This window comes from Peromyscus maniculatus, chromosome 19 (genome assembly GCF_049852395.1).
Source record: "Peromyscus maniculatus bairdii isolate BWxNUB_F1_BW_parent chromosome 19, HU_Pman_BW_mat_3.1, whole genome shotgun sequence".
In the NCBI taxonomy this organism is placed as follows: Eukaryota; Metazoa; Chordata; class Mammalia; order Rodentia; family Cricetidae; genus Peromyscus; species Peromyscus maniculatus.
Window position 1 is genome coordinate 47,768,093 of NC_134870.1, and position 21,730 is coordinate 47,789,822.

At 47.4% G+C, this 21,730-nt stretch overlaps 1 protein-coding gene and 1 long non-coding RNA gene across 3 annotated transcripts in view; one reads left to right on the plus strand and one right to left on the minus strand.

Annotated features, from left to right (window-relative positions):
• Positions 1-21,730, minus strand: part of Marchf3 (membrane associated ring-CH-type finger 3) — a 145,481-nt gene that overhangs the window by 20,214 nt on the left and 103,537 nt on the right. The window contains exons 2-3 of the mRNA XM_006983030.4: positions 16,415-16,658; positions 11,933-12,137 (exon numbers count right to left, since the gene is read on the minus strand). Coding sequence (XP_006983092.1) covers positions 11,933-12,137; positions 16,415-16,602 — 393 coding nt within the window. The 5' untranslated portion in view covers positions 16,603-16,658. The remainder of the gene's footprint in view (positions 1-11,932; positions 12,138-16,414; positions 16,659-21,730) is intronic.
• The window catches only part of LOC121823914 (uncharacterized), a 41,515-nt gene that overhangs the window by 6,188 nt on the left and 13,597 nt on the right, over positions 1-21,730 (plus strand). Inside the window, exons 2-3 of one of the 2 annotated variants that reach the window (XR_013046106.1) lie at positions 8,877-9,067; positions 11,905-12,041. This is a non-coding gene — a long non-coding RNA (uncharacterized LOC121823914). Of the gene's footprint in view, positions 1-8,876; positions 9,068-11,904; positions 12,042-21,730 lie in introns of those variants that run through there. The other variant, XR_013046107.1, reaches the window with a different exon arrangement.

Genomic DNA, 21,730 nt, shown 5'->3' on the forward strand with positions numbered 1-21,730 from the left:
GGGTATAATTCAGATGAACAGAACACTCTCTCTCTCTCTCTCTCTCTCTCTCTCTCTCTCTCTCTCTCTCACACACACACACACACACACACATGCACGCACACTGTAGCACAGACTTGTTCTATCAAATATAGTAAAGTAGGCTTTTCTAGCGACGCGTGCAGACTACAAACAGACACAAATATTTAGGAGGATCTGGCTGAGCTTGCTGACATTAGGCACACCCCAGCACAAAGAGGGCTGGGATCCTCTCAAGGCTCCACTGAGGCAATGGCTTCAATTCACAAGCTGTGCTGGCGCCTCCCAATGTTGCGGGATAACACTATGCCTCAATTTCCAGGGAGCCCCTCCTGTAAGAGTGTCTTGGGCTGTGCTGTACATCTACATGTCCTTCAGACATGTACCTCACATAGAGACTGAAGAGTCTCTCACTTGCTGTCTGGCCCCCCCATTCTTACTGCTTCCCCAGACTTTCTGTGTATCTCCCATGAGTGGCATTACCTTATTATGTTCAGTACCTATAGACCGCTTTGTTCAACAGAGGTACCTTCAGGGAAGACATTGTCTTTTTTAAGACCATTATTTATTTATTTATCTACCTACCTATTTATTGTGTGTGTGTGTGTATATATGGGTGCCTAGAGAGGCCAGAAAAGGGTATCAGCTTTTTCTGTGAGCCATCCTACACAGGTACTGGGAACTGAACTCAGGACCTCTATTAGAGCAGCGAGTGCTTTTACCCACTGAGTCATCTTTCAGCCCCTAGAGAAGATTTTCTTAAGGGGTAAGGGTGAGAGCTCCTGTGTGTGAGGGTGAGGGGCTGATGTGTGCAGGAGAGAGCATGGAGGACCTGGCTGGATGAGGAGTTGCTGTCTGGGGGAAACATTTACTCCACCTGGGAGGCAGACACAGTACTCTTGAGACATATTCCCGGAGGCGTCCCTGTGGCAGAGTCAAGTCAACCATGGAAGAAACCGAATTCATAAGTAGCCGAGGCCCTGTGTGTGCACAACTGAATAGTGGACTCTACCAAGGACAGCAAATCGCCCCCTGTGGTGGCACACAGGACATACAATGTGGCCTTCTTGTGTGAGAGAAAGCTGCTGTTTTTCTCAGCTTCCAGACTTCAGGAACTCACTTTTGGAGACAGATGTCTGTGTTCCTTTTCAGTTTATACAACTTTTCCGATGAGGACCTTGGACTTAGGGCGAAGGGCTTGAGAAAACCCATCACCCCTGTGAACTTGTATTTGAACACAAGGGTTTACCAGATTCTCAGCTATATCAGAGACACAGGCGAGGGTAAGAAGCAGTGTTTGAGAACATTTCCCCCCATTTTCTTAAGTTACTCCTTGGTCCGGTATGATTCTCTGGGGTTTGAGGAGTTGGAGGTGGGCAGTAGGATTTGGCTGCCTTAGAATCATTTCTCCTTAGGCCCTGAGCACCACACATCCCCTAAAAAATTAAAGGATCAGAAAGAAAGGCATAAAATGTGAGGTTTTGAAAAACGAACCTATAAGACGTAGGGCCGTAGAATAAGAAAGCAAGGACATTGAATAAATGAACTTAAGAGCGAGCTTACTGAGCAAGAACGGCAGGGATTCAGATAATATATATATATATATATATATATATATATATATATATATATATATATATATATATATATAATCAATGCACAAATGATGTCCACGAAATGAGAGAGAGTATGAGCAAGGCTTCACCATCTACCAAAATAGCGAGATGCCCAACTTCATCCCTGCACCAGTTCTCCACCTGCTAACGTGGAGGTAGTTGTGCCCACGAACAGGAGAGCATTCAGTGCTGACAAGAGCGGCACAGGCCAGAGCCACAGGAGGTAACTGCGGGACAATGTGAATAGAAGAAACACTGGCAACGAGGAACACAGCCGCACCCAGGCAGTTCAAGGTCCTTCCCCTATGAATTCAGAGCTCGAGCTTGCGCACACTGCGTCCAGTGCAAGAGGCCAGTCGCGAAGGGCCAAGTGACTGGTGCTGGAGGCTGCAGGTGGATGCCATGTGTGACATTCCTCTGGGGGAGCGGGGGCTATGAAGAAAATGTTCTAAAATTGGTTGTGGTGATGGTCACACAGCTCTGGGATTGCATGACATGTGAATCCTAGTTCAATGTGTAAAGCTGTTAAAAAAAAAAAGTGGAGACTTGAAAATACCTTGTTTAAAAACACCTGAAACAGCGGTGCTGGTGCACACCTTTAATCCCAGCTCTTGGGAGGTAGAGGCAGGCAGATCTCTGTGAGTTCAAGGCTAGCCTGGTCTACAGAGCGAGTTCTAGGACAGTCAAGGCTGTTACACAGAGAAACCCTGTGTAACAAGGCACTGTGAGCCTTGCAGCTCTGTCCTGTCATCCTGTAACCCTGCACCTGACAGGATGTGTGTTCAGATGAACACCAGGTGTGTCTCACAGCAGCTGGGAATGTACTGCGCACTCCGCGGTCCAAAGCTGAAGCCACAGACTTAGGAACACACTGGTGCCATTTCCACTCCAGTTTCTGGAGGCTTTCCCCAGGTCCCCTGTGTGCAGACAGCACGCCTTTGGAGGGCGTGGTTAATTAGGAAGGGCCGCGGTGTTTTCTAGGATGGTGATGATTTTTCCTTCCCCTCCCAGTTTCGACTTTCTACTGATTCTTCTCAGACTGAAGCCTTGAGTGTCTGTCTGTCCACGCCAGTTCACACCTCTCCTGATTCGGTTGCCGCCAGCGTCTCCTATGAACCATCTCAGCCATTTCCCCTCAGGGTCCCGCAAGGTTTTGGACCTCATCACTTGTTCCATCTTCCAGTTGCTACCGTCCCCGAAGGTAAAGCCATGGCACCACAGTGAGAAGACAACACTGATTCTCAGTCTGATCTCAGTCTTCACAGGGCCTTCTGCATCCTCCCAAGTGGCATGGTCCAAAAGCAACCTGTCTTTAAAACATTTCCCTGTCTTTTTGTTGTTTCAAGCAAATCATAGCTTTCTTCTTACATGCTATCAGTGCACGTCTGTCTCTCTAACTCAGTGATGATGGGCTGCAAAGCATTCGTTATCCCGACAAGCTCACAAGGTCCCCGTATTTTCGTGAGGGGAAGCCATGCAGCAGGGAAGGCAAACATGGAAATGTATGCATGATGGGTAACAGAGGAGGAGGGCAAAGCCCGAGGACCCCGAGACCTGGTGGGGTCTCTTCTTATCTTTCCCCAAATCAGCTGCATTTGTCAAGACAGGGAAGCAGAGAACCGAGGACTACACAGTGCTTCCAGGGGACATTCAGTGTTGCTTTTCAGAGGTGGCGAAGAGCAGTTTGACAAAATGAGTTATTCCAATGAGCGTCTTTGGTGAACTTCACCTCACTCTGTTTGGCCACCCCCGTGCACAGGAGGGGCAAGGCTCCCCACACTGTTGAGGTCCCTGGCTTTCTAATTGCATCCCTCCTATGGAAGTTGTCTCAGCAGAAACTGGTGATGTAATGGTTCTGTGAAATGGGGGCTCAGATGTGGAAAAAGAGGAACTAGGTGAGAGGAGAGAGGAAAGGACAGGAAAAGCCCTTTGGAAATGAAGAACGGCTGGGCGGTGGTGGTGCACGCCTTTAATCCCAGCACTCGGGAGGCAGAGGCAGGCGGATCTCTGTGAGTTTGAGGCCAACCTGGTCTACAGGGTGAGATCCAGGACAGGCACCAAAACTACACAGAGAAACCCTGTTTTGAAAAAGAAAAGGGAAATGAAGAATGTTTTTTTCTACCTGTGCATGGGGCAGAACAGCTAACATCTATTTCTCGATTAGACTAAAGTGTAAGAGACAGGGGAGAAATACGACTCCGTTATTCTAGCACTCAGTCTTGTGCATTTTGAGATTTAAAACATTATTATTATCATTTGTTAGTGTGTGTACATCACATGTAGATGACATGTGTGGAGGTCAGAGAACAACTTTGTGGAATCACTTCTCTCCGTCTACCTTTACTAGGTCCACAGATTGGACACAGCTTATTGGGCTTTTGTGGCAAGTGCCTTTACCCACTGAGCCATGTTGCTGGCCCAGGGATTATTATTGTTTAATTAGTTACAAGTTAGAGCAGTTTTTGGTTCATAGAAAAATGGGATGGGAAGTACAGAATCCCTACACATCACTGTCCCCCCTCCCAGTATCCACTGAAACACCCCCTTCCCATGTTTCAACACTTGGTGCCTAGCTGGTAGCACTGTTGTGGGAGACTGACTGTGGAACCTTTGGGAAGTGGAGGCCCGCTGGAGGAAACGAGTTACCCGGAGGGGACCCGGGCCCCGTGGGTCATGGCCTGACCCAAGTTTGGGCCTGTTCCTTCTATGTCTCGGTTGGCCCTGGTGTGAGCAAGCAGCCCCATGTTCCTGCTGCCGTGGGCAGGAGCTCACTCTGCCAGCAGGCCTTCTCTGCTGTAATGAACTGTATACCCCGAACCAAGAAGAAATCCTTTCCCTCTTAAGTGGTTCTGTCACAGAAATGAGAAAAGGGGCTCACACCTGCCACCATCAATGTCCCCTAGCAGAGTGGCACAGGTGTTAACCAACCTACATCGGCACGTCATTGTTACTCAAAGCCACAGCTGGCCCTGGAGTTGTACTCTTGGCATTATACATTCTGTGGGCCTGGCGAATGTGTAATGGCATGTTTTACCACGATATTGTCATATCCAGTGAGTCCCACTTCCCTAAAAGCTTCTGTGTTCCATCTGTGTATCCTCCCCTCTTGACAAGCAGCTCTGGATTTAACAGAGCAACTCAGTATCAATAGGAAACAAGGGTTTTATTAACAGTGATTTTCACTTCTCTCCTTCCCTCCCTCCCTCCTCTTCGCCTGCCTCTACCCCTGTATTAGGGGATGAACCTAAGGCCTCCCACATGCCAGGCAATCCTCACTCTTCTCTTTCTGAAGTATATCTAGTTCTGTGGAGAGCCTGGTGATTGGTAAGGAAGCCTTGGGCTCTGCATGAGCACACGCGTGTGCTGAGCAAAGGAAGAAAGAACAGTGAATAGCCAGGTTGGTGGTGTCAGAGGTGGAACCGTTGGGAGGTGATCAGGTCACGAGGATGGGAACTCTCATGAGTGACAGTACTGTCCCTTTAGAAGAGCCCACTGACAGTGAGATCTTTCCTTCTGCCATGTGAAGATGTAGCAAAAAGTCAACAGAAGCGGGCCCCTGCCAGAACCCAGTTATCCCAGCCCTCATAGGCTTAACACACTCCACAACTGTAGAAAACAACATCTATTGTCTATAAGTCACCTTATTTATGGTGTTTTGTTACAGCAGTCCCAACTGGACTAAGACAACAGGTATGTAGAGACCATGTGGGCTTTGCTGAGAGGAGACCTGGCCTGTTCTTCCGCCTTACTAGCCCTGAGGCTGGAAGTATTAAGATCTTGGGAGAGTGTCTTAATACCTGTGGGCTGCAGCTTGCTTATCTACAAAGTAGGACAAAGTTTTTGTTATTGTAGGAATACAGGAAACATTGAGATAGGATAGCATACAAGATTTCCCTTTGCCTGGTCCATAGGAAGGGGAAAACTGGGGTGTGACTACCTTACAGTTAAAATATAGGTGGATTCAAAGTAAAGTAACGAATCCAGGCCTATTCTGGAAAGTGAGGTTCTCAGCACAACAGGGCACCATGGGGACTAAAGGCCTGAGCGCACATTACAGACTGGACTCTTTGGCAAAGAGAAATTACCATATCCGTGTTAGCAATGCCTATTGCCAATAGCAGTTGTCTGTTAGGCAGAGTATTTCTTAGTGGATTTCTATAAGGCTATGCATTTCTTCAGAATAAAAAGCTAGTTGTTGACCAAAACTGCAGAGGCACACGGGGCTGGCAGCAGCCCTCAGCAGGGAATGCTGAGCCCGCTCTGTAACTGGCTCAGCAAGCGGCACAGGCCTCCTACCATTCATGCCTCCTCCCCGTGCTCTACCAGGTGCCTTGTAGCTTGCACAGGTAATTCCTGAGAGTTAATTGTGCCTTCTTATTTCAGCAGGATTCAGGAGGAAGATGGCTACCAGCTGCGGCCGTTCAGGGGCATTTTACTGCTCCTCTCTAGAACTCCCCTTTACAAAGCTCCCCTACCAGCAGCCCAGGGACACCGTTACCTCCACCTCCCCGACTCCCATGTCATAGTTTAATCATCTGCCTTTCAAAGACTCAACTCCTTAACAGCCAACATTCGCTGTACATATGTACATTGGGAGGCCGCCATGGGAGTCCAGTCTCATTGTGTTGGCGTCCCCTTACTCTCCATTCGGATGTGTTTAGAGAAAATCTGGCTGGGTTCTTTTGCACACGTGGGAATGCGTAGGGATGAATTTGTGAAGAGCACAGACCTTTCTCTGCCACCGAGTGGCTGTTCTGGGTTAGGCAGACTGCTAGGCTAGTATCTGGGCAACAGACACACACCTGTTTGCTAATGCGATCCTTTGCCTCCTCTGTGCTTTTTGAAACACAGAGGAGTGAAAATAAAGGCACGTGGAACAATTCTGGGTGTTTTCTGTCTTTGCATCTCATCCCACTGAAGCTTTCAGATGGGATAAGGAAGGGAGAGGAACCGGGTCTTAATGAGAATGTGGATTCCAAGGCACAGCTCAACCCAAGTTCACTGCAAATGTCGGCACACTTGAAAAGAACAGAGTCCTCTCATGTAACTCTATCCAGGGAAGTGGATTCCCCCTCCCCACAAATCAGTCCTTTACCATCTACGAAAGGGCTGAAAGCGCAGGCGCCCGAGCCGAGCTCTTAGCTCATTTCCATCTGGCACGGCCATGTGAACACTTGGGTTGGCTTGCTTTTTGTAATGAAGTGATTTTTAATGAAGCAAGCTGTGAATTTAATAGATACCTTAAAACAGCTTCTTTGTAGCTGAGCGTTAAGTAACGAGACAACTGCCAAGTCAGCCACCCAAACCAAGAGGAAACCGTAAGGCCAATCAACTGTAGGGTCTGGGGTTGCTGCGGCTTCCGGCTGTCAGCCATGCCATCTGGATGGCTGGCAGAGTCAGGACGGTGCCGCGAGGCCACTCGTGGAGGCAGGTAGCCTGATGGGAGGCCTGCTAAGCGACCTTGTCAAAGGTCAAGGGAACGTGTGGGTAGCAGCGATTATACACAGGGACAAGGCACGGTTGCTACTGTTATTCCCGCGACTGTCCGTGCAAGGTGACGCTTCTCGAGGTCCATTTACCTCGTGCTTATGGATTGCTCTCTCCAGCCTGACTGGGGACAAGAGGAAGTCACTAGGTTCATCTGGAAGCCCTTCAAAGCCGACGGTGGTAGTAAGACATGTATGCACAGCAGCCTCAAAGGTGGAAGAAATCCCCCAGTTTCAGTAAACAGGAGGCGGGCAATGCAAGCCAGTGGGCGGGCTGAGTGGGTGTGAGCAACAGGCGAGCTGGGGGACCGCAAAGTGTGGGTCCCACCCGAAGATACTCAAGCTCTACGGTGAAAACGGAAGTTATCAACGCAGTAAAGAAGTATCGCGGGGTCTGACTGTGGGCTACAAACCTTCCTCCCTGGGCTGCACTCATGGACTGCGGGGGGCGGTGAAGCTTGCTCCAAAAAGCAACAAGATTCACCTGGGAATTTCCTCAAGTCAGTTTATACCCTCTATGACGTTACTCCCCAGCTACGCCATTCCCACAGAGCTTGCTGATGGATTCGCTAAAGCAAAACTCTCTCCTTTTCAATTGAATGAACATTAAAAATGAAAACAGAACCCAGTGAGAGCACAACACTGTTTCTACCAGGTAAGCCTGACATATATGAATAAATGTATATATTCACATATATATGTAAAAGTTAATACAGTATCCTACACACACACAGTATTCAATATTTTTGAAAGATTTGCTTATTTTTATTTTATGTGGATGGGTATTGTGCCTGCATGCATGTCTGTGTGTACCATGTGTGTAGTGCCCACGGAGGCCAGAAGAGGGTGTTAGATAGCCTGAAACTAGAGTTATAGACAGTTGTCATCTGCCACATGAGTGCTGAGAATTGAGCCCTGGTCCTTTGGAAGAGGACTGCTGTTAACTGCTGAGCCATCTCTCCAGCCCCAGAAGTAAATCTGGAATATATTAAATAGCAAGTACAATGAATAAAGTGGTTTCTCCATGTGTAGATCTGTGTAAAGGAAACAGTAATATGGAAACCTAACCACGCCCTCTGTGAACAATCACATCTCTCTGATGGAAGAAGACCAGACTCAGAAAGTCTTTCACCACATTCCCACCATTCCTTGCTGTTCCATTTCCCTCAGTGCCTTGCTGAGCTGATCTCTAACTTCCTGAGTTTTTGGGGCAAAGGTGGCTATTACATGCACATGTCTTAAGGAGCCCGTGGCAGAGACTCCATCCTTAGGAACTGATGTTGCCAGCAATCTATTTGCACATACACAGTGATAAGGGCTTCCCTGGCAAAGTGGTCAATCAGAACCACTGTCATAGCAGTGTTCTGGAGCCCAGGCAATCACTGTGTGTGTGTGTGTGTGTGTGTGTGTGTATGTTATCAACTTGCTGTTTCTTACTCTTTGTTAAAAAAGAATAGTATCAGAATTCACCTTATCAAGGGAACCAAAGAAAACTAAAGGGGAGCAGGAAGGAGACTAGCAACCTCCCAGACCAGTCATCCAGTGGGTCCTCTTATGGATAGTGAGTATTTATTCACTACATTCCTACGGGCCATTATTCTTGGGGGTAATTCATTTTATAAACTGCCTCTGGGCACATTTTCATTGTCAACAAACCCATGACAGCTTGCTGAGGGCCATGCTGGTTGTGAAGGTGTGGGGTGCATGTGTGTTAGGACTATCCCCCTTTTATGTGACCATTTCCCTTTCTTTCAAGCCGTGCACAATTGGACACAGACCCCACGAGACTGCGCTGGCCAGACCACAGCAGGAATTCATCCACATCTGACTAAACAAGATGCCTGCTTTGTCACTCTCATGGCTTGGAACTAACTTTTGTTTTACTGGCTTGCTCTGCAGCAGGAAGACACTTAGGCCATAACACCTGCAACGTGGGCAGGTGAGAAGGTGAGATGTAAGAGTGCTCATTGAAAGTGTGGTTTGTTGGTTGTGTTGGGAACCCAGAGCCTCCTGCATGCTAAGCAGGTGCTCTCCCATTGGACATTATCAAACTCCAGAATGTATTTTTAAACAAATCATAAGGGCATTTAGCTTTCTCGAGACCAAAGGATGTCACGGAAAGCTCCTCGGCACCCTCTTCCACAGTGAAGCAGAGAAACTGAGCAAACGCACAGATGGCCACACAGATGGTCGGTGGCTGAGTGGGAGGGGGTGCCCAGTCTGGGGGTTCTAATAAAAACCAACTATGGGTTTGGCCATTGTGAGCAGAAACTCACCCTCTGAGGGGAAAAACATTTCACATCACAGCCTGTGTATACACAACAGTCCTGGGCTCTGGACCTCAGGTGAATGAGTACTAGCTGGCTGCAAGGTACAGAGGAGGGGAAAGAGAAGGCCTCGGGATGGGGAGTAAAGGGCAGTGACGAGTCGTGTTGAGTGAAGGACTGAAGGGACTTTCTCAAAAGTGCAAATCTGAGATGCTGAAGTCATTGCAGCTAGTGTTAGCAGCTCGTGGCTGACAAATAAAATTTACAAATGACTTCTAAAACTGCTTCCTCCAGCAACAAGAGCTGTTATTGTCACATTGATTTTAAAATTAAATGCTATAGAATTTTCTTGCTTTAATGAGAAGGCAGATCCAAGTGGTAAACAAAGTAATGATTAAAGCAATTAAGAGAATAAAAATGAGAACGAATGCAACAATACTCCTAATCCTTAACCCAAATAGGCAGCTTTGGCTGCCATACCAAGAAGATGTATGCTCACGTCCGGATGAAATTATTGAGAAGCACTGGCCTCTCTGAATATGGTGCCCTCTGGTAAGACTGGGAAAAGTCAATTAGCAGCGTCACTTGCTAAAAAATCTGCCTGCACCTGGTTCTCATTTGTTCTCCAGCTGAGAAACCAAAGACCACTTTTTATTGCTTGTGGTCAAAGAGCAAGTTCACCTCACCATGGGATGATCAAATGGTCAGCCTCCCCCAGTCTGAGAGGGTTTGCCTTTCACTTTCAACTTGTTCAATCATCATTAACTCTGAAAATTGTCACATTCCATTTGTGCAGTGAAAACTTCACCACTGGTGACCGTCTGGGTGAAGTTTTTGTAGGTGAGGCCCTAAATCTTGTAGAGCACCTCGCACATTCTCAAGGTCATTTGCCTTGTTTAACGAGAGTTGCCGACCGTCCTGACAGTCAGTCTGGTACCCGACACCAGCAACTCTGAAGAGCCTTCTGCACGTGCTACACTTTCTGAGATGGGAAAGGGTGATGGTGTGTTATGAAGAACTACAGTGTGAGCATATGAACACACACCAACAGCCCTCTCTCTTCTGGATTTTTGCCAATCTGAAGATCTCGGGAAAGAGGACCAGTGGGAAGGATCCATTTAAAAGCCCATTTTCCTCACCCTAGGGAGCCAGCTCCCCTGGATAGGCTGCAATGGCAAATTGGGGGAGATTCCAAAAGTTTCTGGAAAGGAGAAAGACTTCTTTTTCCTTTTGCTATTGGGCTTGGGAAATCTTTGTGTTCTCTGTGTATTATTTCACTGTATCTGTCTCTCTGCAGAGGGGCTCTGACATGTTAGGGTCCTGAGAACCTGGTACAGGGCCAGTTCCTGACAGGCAATCTACAAATATGAATTTCTGAAAGTGGCTGTCCAGTGGAAGGATGGCTAAATAAAGAGGTCACTTGCTGCAGCCTTCACAAAAGCAGAGTCTGCTGGGGCAAGCCAACGAATGCTGTACCACTCGGGAAGTAAGTCACAGATCAGACCAGCTCCAGTTATAGGGCCTGATTAAAGTTTCAAGTTCAAGACCATGAGAACATACACACAGAGCTTTCAGAGTCTCAACATCAGCATCTACTACCTGGTCTCCAGGAAGGGCCTCTGGATTTCCGATTTTAGTTCTGGCTGCATTTTCCCTGGGACAGCCTTGACACAGACACATGATTCTGTGCTACGATCACTGCCTCATAAGGCATTAAAACATTTATTGTTGCCCAAACCGGGCACTTTATCTGACTAGCAGGATTCAGAGGTAGGAGAAAGGGCAGAAATACCCTAATCATCACTCTCCTCAAATGAGTCTAAGACCAGCCCGGTCCCTCGGTCTCAAAGAAAACCCTGTGCATCTTAAAACATAAAGGAAAACATCCTGCTATTTTGGCGACTGAATTGACAGTGTCATCTTTTACAGAAAGAAATCCCAGTGCAAGACAATTCGCTGAAAAGCATCAGAAAGACTTCTGTTCATTCAAATATTTTCCTGTTTCCTGATTCTAAGTGTTTTATACTCAGTGACTGTTTAGTCCTTATAGTGGTTCCAAGAGGTGAGATGACCTGTAATGACCATCTAATTAGATGACAGTCTCGTCCACTGTGCTGCACAGCTAGCCTTTCTCCAGAAGACTTCTAGGATACACAACCCAAATGCCCTCTGATGTGTTGCTTCAAGTTGGGCAGATGTGTGTGGAGAGGGGTTTGATGTGTACGTTCATATCAAAGGAATGAACACATGGAGATCCTGTCTCTAAACTTCTCCTTTCTCCTTACACTGAATTCTTCTTTCCTGTTTCCACCCTTGAGGAGGTCACACTTCTGCTGCTGGTTCCTGAGTAAGATGCTAAGTTGTCCCTCTTGGCATCTTTCTGCTTCTCTCTCCCCCCATGTCTGTCTGTCTGTCTCTCTCTCTCTCTCAGAGCTATTGCTGTGCTTCAGTGCAGCTCTCTACAGGGCCTGTGACTGGGCGTAGAAGCAGACATCATTGGCTCATTATTCCATCTAGGTTTTCAGGACGGGCTCCACTTACTGACCTCCACTAACGGCCTGGGTTTGCGCTCCACTGCAAACCTGAAGTGGCAGAGTTCACAGTAGCTGGTATTGGAGGATGACAGCCAATGCTCCAGGCAGCTCCGATGGATTGTCCCCAAGGTCCCAGTACATTCACACGGAGAGAGCAAGTCCTCTTGGCTGCTGCCCTCATGGCAGATCCTGCACATTGGCCGGTCATTGAAGGGGCTGCAAGAGAAGGAGGGGCACCTGCTGGTCACTGAGTGACAACCCACCGCCCTGGGGAGGGCCCTTGATCTGCACCATTTGGGCCCTCCCCAGTGGCAGCTGCTCAGAATACAAACTGCATTAAACTCCCCTCCTTACACATATATGTGTGCATGAATATATTTCCTCTGGACACTGCAGACTCATGATATCTTTTTGTGTGTGGCGTCAGAAGCCACTGAGTCTTAATGACTCGACCTGTTAATTTGTTGAATAGACGAATTATGGTGTATTCATTTCTATCATTTTTCTTCCTTTATTTGTTGAAATACTTTTAAGTATAAACATTACCTTCTACATGGTTACCTAGTGATGCGGTTTGGATAGGAATGTTTATAATTGTTTTATTAGTGCTTGTTTTGAAAAATAAAGATTTTGCATCTTCAAAGTGATGAAAGACTTGGGATCTCTGTGAGTTGGTAGGTTTAAATATGCCTATGTGTTTTAATAATTTATAATTTTTTGCATGTGTATGTGTGTATATATTTCCATGTGTATGGGTACATGTATATACAGGCACACATTCACATGTGTGTATGCTAGGTAGGGCCAGAAGTTGACGCTGGGTGTCATTATGGATGTTGCTCTCCATCCTATGTATTAAGGCAGGGTAGGGTCTCTCTTGAACTCAGATCTAGCAAATAGATAAACTAGTTTGTTTAGTCACCCAGCTTGCTCCAGAGAGTCCCCTGTCCCCACCGCACAAGTGCTGGGATTACACGTGAGCAGGCACATCTGCGTGGCTGTGATGTGGATGCTGGGGATCCAAACTCTGGTCCACATGCTTGTGTGGCAAGTGGACGGAGTCATCTCATCCCCTAAGCTACCCATCTCCCAGCCCGCTGCTTCCTCTTCTATATTTTCCAGCCCATATTTTTGTCTTGAACACAGAAAAAAGTCAGGCAAACTACCAATCAAAAAATAAAATTATGGGCTGGGGGGATGCCTCCATGGTTCAGTCCATTTGTTCTTGCAGAAGACATGGGTTCAATTCCTAGAACCCACGTGATGGCTCACAGCCATCTGCAACTCCAGTTCCAGGGGGTTTGACATTCGCTTTGGACCTCTGCAGGCACCAGCCACATGTGGTGCATGTACACACACGTACATGCAGACCAAACACTCACACACATAAGATACAATAAACCCACAAAAATCATTCATCACCATTAAGAACAAATTCTTTTAAAAACGCTTTTTAGAGCCAGGCGGCGGTGGCACATACCTGTTGTCCCAGCAATCAGGGGACAGAGCCAGCCTGGTTTACAAAGCAAGTTCCAGGACACCAGAGCTGTTACAAAGAGAAACCCTGTCTTGAAAAACCAAAACCAAAAAGAAAGAAAAAAAAAAGCACAACAAAAAAAAAAAAGAAAAAAACTTCTTGGATTATGTTTTGCTGGCATGTATGTATGTGCATCATGTGCATGCCTGGTGCCCACAGAAGAAGAGGGCATTGGATCCATGGAACTGGAGTGATGGATGATTCTGAGCCACCACGAGGTTGCCAGGAACTGAACCTGGGTCCTCTGCAAGAGCACACTGAGTGTTTTTAACAGCTGAGTCATCTCTCCAGTCCCAAGAACAAGTTCTTCTGAAATGACATCAATTGCAGTTTCTAGACAAACAGTATCATTTGAGTCAGATGAAGGTATTTTCAAGGTTCCCTTCATTTCTCTTTTCAATACCACAGGAGGGCGAGTGGGGAAGTAAACTGGTAACCGACTTTGAAGCTGCAGCTTGAGCTGGGCACAGAGCTGAGGTGTGGATGGTCCTTTGACCTTGTGGAGATACTCCCTGGGATGCTGAAGACACCACACTGCACATGAGTGGTGAATATGTCCTACCGAGGTGGCCTCTAGAGTTCTGCATTCAAGTGGAAAAGCCACTCCCTCATATTTCTTGAAGAGGGCATGGCACCATCCATGGGTCCCAGCTCTGCCATCTGGCTGCCTGGGCTCAAACCCAAGCTCAGGGGCTTCTTTGTCAGCTGGCTGTGAACAAGGAACTTCATCTCCCCATACCTTAGTCTCCTGATCTCTAACAGGCTCAGTAGTGGACCTTCTGTACTGACTGTGAGGATTGAGAGAAGCTGGCCTAGAGCAGAGGCTTAGCTCTAAAGGGCCTACTTCATACTAGCTACTGTCACTTGCAGAATGAGTCAGGCTCAGGAAAATCAAGCCACACGGCCCTCACCATGTGAGTCTAACGGAAATATCAAATTAAGATGGCTTCCTTTTCCAACGAGAGGGGCCAACTGCCTCTATGACTGGCATTTGAAAAGAAGGTTGTCATGGTGTGTGACGACCTAGCCTCCTGTCACACTTTCTGCTTTCTTTCTCCCATGTTCTCCAGACATGATGGTAACCTAGGTCTATGGCCCATTACCTTTTAATGCTACCTCTGATCCAAACGGAAGCAGCCATGGAAACACTACTGATCCCCAAAGGCCTTCCTGGGAAGGATCCTGAGAATGAATGAAAGGTAGAGGTGGGCAGGATCATCCTTTCACTTGCCCAAGAGACCCATCTATGCTCTGGGGAGAAGACAGTGAGAAGGTGACAGTGGCTTTTGTCTCTTGGCCTCCTTTGTTCGCTTGGAGTCTTACGTGGGAAAACTGTAGCGTTTTGGCGTACAGTGCTGTGTGGCCCAGGAGTAGTTCTCTCACACACACACACACACACACACACACACACACACACACACACACCACACCACACCATACACCACACACACACACACACACACACACACACACCACACACCACACCATACACCACACACACACACACACACACACACACACACTCCTCTCAGTTACACCAACCAGCCTCCCCTTCTTGAGCAAGCAAGGTGACTGGTGCCTGCCAGCCTGCCACGATGACTGGTGCACACACTGCCATCCATCCTTGGATCCCAGAGGGCCAGTGACATTTACCACCTCTTTATATTCTGAGCCCTAACCGATTGCTGGAAATTCTCCAAGAAGTGGAAAACATACACTACATATTTTTCTTCCTGTCTTCTGTGACAGCCACCCATATTTTAAAGATGGATTTTTATTATTTTTAATAGAGAGAGAGAGAGAGAGTGTGTGTGTGTGTGTGTGTGTGTGTGTGTGTGTGTGTATGTATGCACATGAGTACACTTGCCTAGGGAGGCCAAAGGTGTCAGCCCCCTGCCTCCAAACTGGAATTATAGGAGGTTGTGAGCTGCCTGGTATGAGTGCTAGGAAACTAGAAGTTTTTCTTTCTGTAAAAAGACAAAAAAACAAAACAAAACAAAACAAAACAAAAAAAACAACCAAGTTTTTGTTTAACTGGAGAAGCCATGGTGCATGGTACAGGGAGCCTACAGCTCCCAGTCTGCCATGAGCACAGCAGCATAAGAGGAGACCTTAGGGTCAAGGGACTGCCTGAATACATGGTCTCCAGGCTGTTCAGGGCCCTCATTCTTCTTCACACGGGGAAACCCGTTGTGGCAGCAGGTACTTCACAGGTTGGAGTGTGCATGAAGAGGCAGGAAGGGGGCTGTAGAGTGTGAAGGGGAGGGTCACAGAACAAACCCTACCTGGCAAAAGGAGACTCACCCAGAGAACAGCCCGCAGAGCACAGGCACTAGGGAATGCTAAGTGGATGCACACTGGGAATGTTCCTCCCAAAGTTTTACCCACACAGCCAGGTCTGGTGGCACATGCCTCTAATCCCAGTATGCAAGAGGCGGAGGCAGGACCAGGACTTCAAGGCCATCCTCAGCTACACAGCAGTTTGAGGCTAGCCTAGGTACTGGAGACCTTATTTCAAGCCCACAAATCCAATCACCTTGGCTCAGTCACCTGGAATCAGGTGACTTCTTCCTTCTGTCCTAGCAAAGGGCTGGCTTTGTTAGCTGGGGACAAGAAGACAAAACTAGCCACAGCAGTGTCAAACTAACCGATGTAAAGCAAGCCACCCTACATCTCGTGGCAGCTCTTCCTTGCTTAGCTCTTTACGATGGCTTTAGGAGGAATGTGACAATAGGAATTTTAGCTTTATGCTCCTGCTGCTGTGGAAACAGCAACAGAACCTGAGTAGTCTTTTTTTTTTTTTTTTTTTTTTTTTTTTTTTTTTTTTCCCCATCCAGGACCTCCCTTCCCTGACACAAAGGACCTGAACACCAATTACACTCCCTTTAGCGTTCTCCACTTGACAAACAGCTCTTTGGATCAATTGGAGACCCGTTTATTTGAACCGTGGCACTACCTCTGGGTGGCAAGAGTCCGCACTACTGTTGACAGCAGCTGCCCGTCCTTGGCTGAAACTTGCATGACATACTGTGGCTGCCCATTCACTAGGCTGCCACAGTCCTCCACAGTCTTCACCACAGGCGCGGCCGAGCTGCTGCAGTCTGGCAAGACTTCGGGCAGGTGACTGCAGCGGCTGGTTGTCATGGCAACAGACGGCAATTACTCTGTTAATGGCTTCCACATTCATAGAGGAGTTCCATCTAAGAGAGATCAGAAAACAGTTTACTTGGTTGGATGGTTAATGGAAAATGGAGAACTATGGGCCACCAACATCAGCATGTCATTATTTAATATAAATACGAGGGTAGCTTAGATGTGGCATTATTATCCTGTTACTGTTTAACACAAGCATGCTCGCATACATTTGTACACACACACACACACACACACACACAAACACATACACAGGCCACAAGAGTTACGAACACCTGCTTATGAACAAGACAGTAAGCATGTGTGCGCACACACACACACATTCAGGAGCCCTGCTTTTCATGAGGGGACAGAATGATGGCTCCGAAGCCCAGATCTGAAGAGAAGATAAGCAATTCTCCTGCTCTGCACCAGAGATGCAATAAGTCTTTGTTGACACTCTCTAAAAGTTACTAGGATCATTATTAAAACTGCTCGCAACTATTTTTTTTCTTGTAAGCAATTTACTCTCTATGCAGTTTTATTCAGAGACGCTAAGATTAAAAACAGGGAGGAAAAAGGAAGGGAAAGCAAAGAACTTGGCAAACTTGCACATTCTGGGACATCATTCAATCACTTTCCACACTCTGCGGCATCTATGTCCTGCAATGCCGCGAGCTACCTCACAAACCACAGATTAACTTCCTGGAAGAAGTTAACCCAGCTGAGCCAGCCTCACCCAGTTGTTCAGGCAGTGATCAGTTGGGGGAACGGCTTTGTTTTGCAAATGGGTATTACGATAAGTACATTAGCACTGGCTTTTCGTTTGTGTACCACTGGACAGCCAAAGCCGAATGCCCGAGTCAAGAGGAAACTTGCAGGGTGCATTGCACCCAGAGGTGGCGGGACGCAGCGCTGCCACCTCCCACTGCGCCCTTTCCGTCAGCCTGTTCACCTCCTGCGCCACACGGCTCAAGCTCAGTACATGGCATTGGTTGACAGATGAGGGAGCCCCTTGTCAGCAAGCAGTCAGGGTCATCAAAGCTCAAAGTCAGCTAATGCAAACCTTGTCTTTCCCCCTCCAACTCAGAAAAAGATACTTGGGGTTCCTCCAGGGGTGGTTTCTAGGTATTTGTCTCTACTTATTATGCTTTACTTGATCCCCAGAGGTCTGGAAAACAGGATCTTCCCAGCTTTCAGAATGATGTGCATCAGGGCAAGAACACAGTGTTTTCAGATGGACTTGGGTGGACAGTTTCCCTCCTGACAGGCCCAGGTCTCACTATTTGAGACAAATGGCCACGATCCTTATCCTTGCTGCTGAGGTGTGTGGCTGGCTTCCTTTTTTCTTGTTGCCAGACTCCTCCCAGGGTGTGTGTGTGTGTGTGTGTGTGTGTGTGTGTGTGTGTGTGTGTGTGTATGTTCCTGTCTAGCAGCCCTCTGGAATCTGTAATGGAGAAATGGCTGTGGATACCAATCCTTGGTCAGGGGGTGACGCAGGAACATGGGCAGTGGCTGTCCATCCATGCCATTTTACAGCACTCAATATTGAAAATTCGAAGAAACAGATAGGTAGTTGGTATAGAATACAGTTTTTTTTTCTTCCAAAAATAGGGTTTGTTGGGGTCTGAGGAGATAGCTCTGTGGATAAAGGGCTTGCTGTGGAAGTGTGAAGACCAGGGTTCAGGCTCCCAGGACCCACATGCAAGCCTGGCAGATACGCTGGCTGCCTGCAATGCAGCGCTCGGAACACACAATCAGGGGATCACAGGAGAAAGCTGCCTAGTTAGGCTGACAGGACTCAGTGAGCTCTAGGCTCCGAGAGAGACCCTGTCTCAATAGACAAAGTGGAGAGACTGAGGCATCAACTCTGGGTCTGTGTGACACACCCATGTGCACACCCCATACACGTGCCCATACATGTTGACATGCATACACGTGTAAAAATAGGTTTTGTTGCTTTACTTTCTATTATATATAATATATTCTGGAGAGCACGGAGAAACTCGTTTATGATGCCACCACTCAGAACCACAGAACTCTTATGGGGCAGATACATTTTTGTTTTGGGGGCAGAATTAGCAGTGTGGAGATTGCTTGTAGCGGAACCAGAGAGACTTTTTTTTTTCTTTTTAAAGGAGTTACAGTAGCTTTCAGGCCAATAAACAAAAGGATGTTAAAAGATGGTGCTCCTCTACAACTGTGTATAACCCTCTCCTCTAGCCTACCCTGACAAAACCTCATTGACATGATTTTAAATTCTCATAATGCTTCACAGCCACAAAGTACAGCTTCCTGGCACAGCTCTCTTGCTTCACAAAGCAGCCATAGAGGAAGAGCCAGGGGTGTGTTGGCAGGAAAAGCAGACACAGTGACCTTCTGCTGCATGGAATCATTATGTCTGGGTGCACTCCGAGAGTCTATTTTTGGCTTTTGCATAACTCCAACCCAGAGAGTGTAGCGAGCACTCTCTCCCTATGCTTGATGAACTGGAAGGGAGCAGGGGGTGGCGCACAGCGGTCAGTGGGAGCCAGGGCTATCCCTAGTCAGGTTACCCACTTCAGGCATGGTCATTCACTAGTAACAGAATACGTTTTCCTCAAAGGAAGTAGTGACCTACACCCACAACAAAATGCCTTTAAAATATCTAGAAGCAGTTTCTCTTGGACTTATTTCCATCTATGATTTAGCATCTGAATGATACACTCCATTTCACTTCTTACAAGCCAAGGCATATTATAAGCCACTTGATCAGTGGTGCCCTTTGTAGTGGGTTCTGGGCACTGAGTTCAACATGAAGGTACATGGGCACCTTTACCTTGCCTCTTCTTCAAGCAAGGCTTGGCTCCTTCTCATGGACCATGTCTACAGAGCCATGCACCCCAGATCATCTAAGTTGTCTCTGAGCTTAGGAGTAAGCTGAAGAGCTATTCCAATCTAGCACTCCTGGAAGAAAAAAAATCAGCATGCCTGCTCTATGCCACTGAATACCTTTGAGAGTCAGAGACTGTCATGCTGGCAGAGAATCCCACTAGTCCTAAAAAGACTATTCTTTGGATTAAAACTGGGGTGGGAGGGATCATACAGAGCATGAATGTGCCTGATCACAGTGGAGATGGTTGAGTTGGTTCCAGCCCCAGATGAATGGATCCAATCACTCACTCATGCAGAGGAGGAGGGATGAGAGCGTGTTGTGCCCTGATCTCAGGAAGGAGTTGCAATGAAGCATGGATGGGCAGGAGTGGACCTGCAGGCTGTATGCACCAATTGGCATGCATATGTTGCATCTGGGGCAGTGACAAATGGCCCAGCGCATTGCCCTGTCTTGGTCAGAGCCTCTTGGGAAAACAGCAGGCTATTGCCTTGGATGCTCAAAGGAGCCGAGCTGCGGGTTTGCAGCTTAGCACTGGTCTTCCACTGGCCTTTTTGAAATCTCAAGCACCAATCTGATTGCTTCCTATGACACTTCTCTATGGGAAAGGAAAGTAGCTTCCCAGCCCATCGGAGACTTTTCTTCTTTTACACTTCTACAGTGCCCGGAAAGTTGGGTGTGTGCAAACTTGAAGTTTCAAGCTGCACTGGAAGGAGGGGTCCTTTGCTGGCTGGGTTTGACACCTCATACAATCTCATTCTCAGGTTGAGAATAAAGGATGATTTGGTACTGAAAGAGTACTTGGGCGTAGGTGGATAAGGGGGAGATAGTGAAAACGGATCAGGAGGCTAAATAAATGAAAGCCTGATTAGAGAATTGTTCAAATAAAAAGGCTTGTCTGTTAAACTGTGACCCTTGCAGAGGACAGAGGACAGGTTTTACAAAAGCAGGAGCCCCAACCAGCCTACAGCTAATCACTGCCGGGTTTCTGGAACAGTATGCCACTGCTAAGTGATTTCCATGGGAACGTGGCTGGCATCATGAAGACACAGACTCAGGACGTGGGGGGAGGGAAGGGAAGCCTTCAGAAAGCACATCCAGGCTCACCTCTACAATCCAGTGCCTCAGCCTTCAGAAAGATCCATGAGGATCACAAAATAAAATGCCGCTCCCAACCAAAAAAAAAAAAAAATCCCACTTCTGTTCTTAGAGGCCCAAGATTCATTGGGGTGTCCAGTATGACATGATGTCACCTACAATGTGTTGGGCTGTATTCATAGCTTTCTGGGGCACATGTGGCCTGGGTAACAGGTTGCACATACTCAAGGTACACCACTCACTAGGATAAATGATGAGGACAAGACAGCCTTTCAGACTTCTCTGAGCTCTCCTGAATATCTGAACTTTGAGTCTTCATATTTCCTGAGCTACCTTACCTGGTGGTTGTGAGGCCTGGAAGTAATTAGTCAGTTCTCCATTGCTATAACACAATACTTGAGGCTGGGTAGCTTGTAAGGCAAAGAAGCTTATGACGCTCATAGTTTGGAAGCCAAAACTCCAACAGCATGGCTCTAATGGAAATAAGGGCCTCCCTGACTGCATGACGCCATGGTGGACAGTGTTGTGGTGGAGGTTTTCTAAGAGGAGAGATCACGTGAGGAGATAGCAAACTTCAGCTCTTTCACAGGGTACCTGCTTTTTAAACGCCAAGCAAAAATCCTTGCACTCCAAGTGGGGACTCCGCTCAGAGGGTCCAAGTGCTGGCGAAGCAATCCTGACGGCCCGATCTCAGACCCCACACAGAAACCTCAATGCAGTGATGCGTCTATAGTCAAATCGCTATTCTGGCAAGATGGGAGACAGGAAGGAGACTTGCCCAGAAGCTCTGAAGCCATCTAGTCCTGGTGTATATGTAGTAACATAAATAATAAGAGAGATCTCAAACAAGGTGGAAGGAGAAACGGACTTCTGTGTGAACTCCACATGTGTGCAGTGTGGCACACATGTGCCTGTACACACACACACACACACACACACACACACACACACACACACACACACACACACCATGCACACAGGGCCATGGCAGGTGTATGGAGGTCAGAAGACAACTTGCAGGAGTTGGTTCTCCCTTTCTTCCACAAGAATCCTGGGGATTGAACTTGAATCATCAGGCTTGGCCGCAGGCTCCTTAATCCTCTAAGCCAGTCATTCTCAACCTTCCTAATGCGGTGATCCTTTAACACGATTCCTCAAGTTGTGGTGACC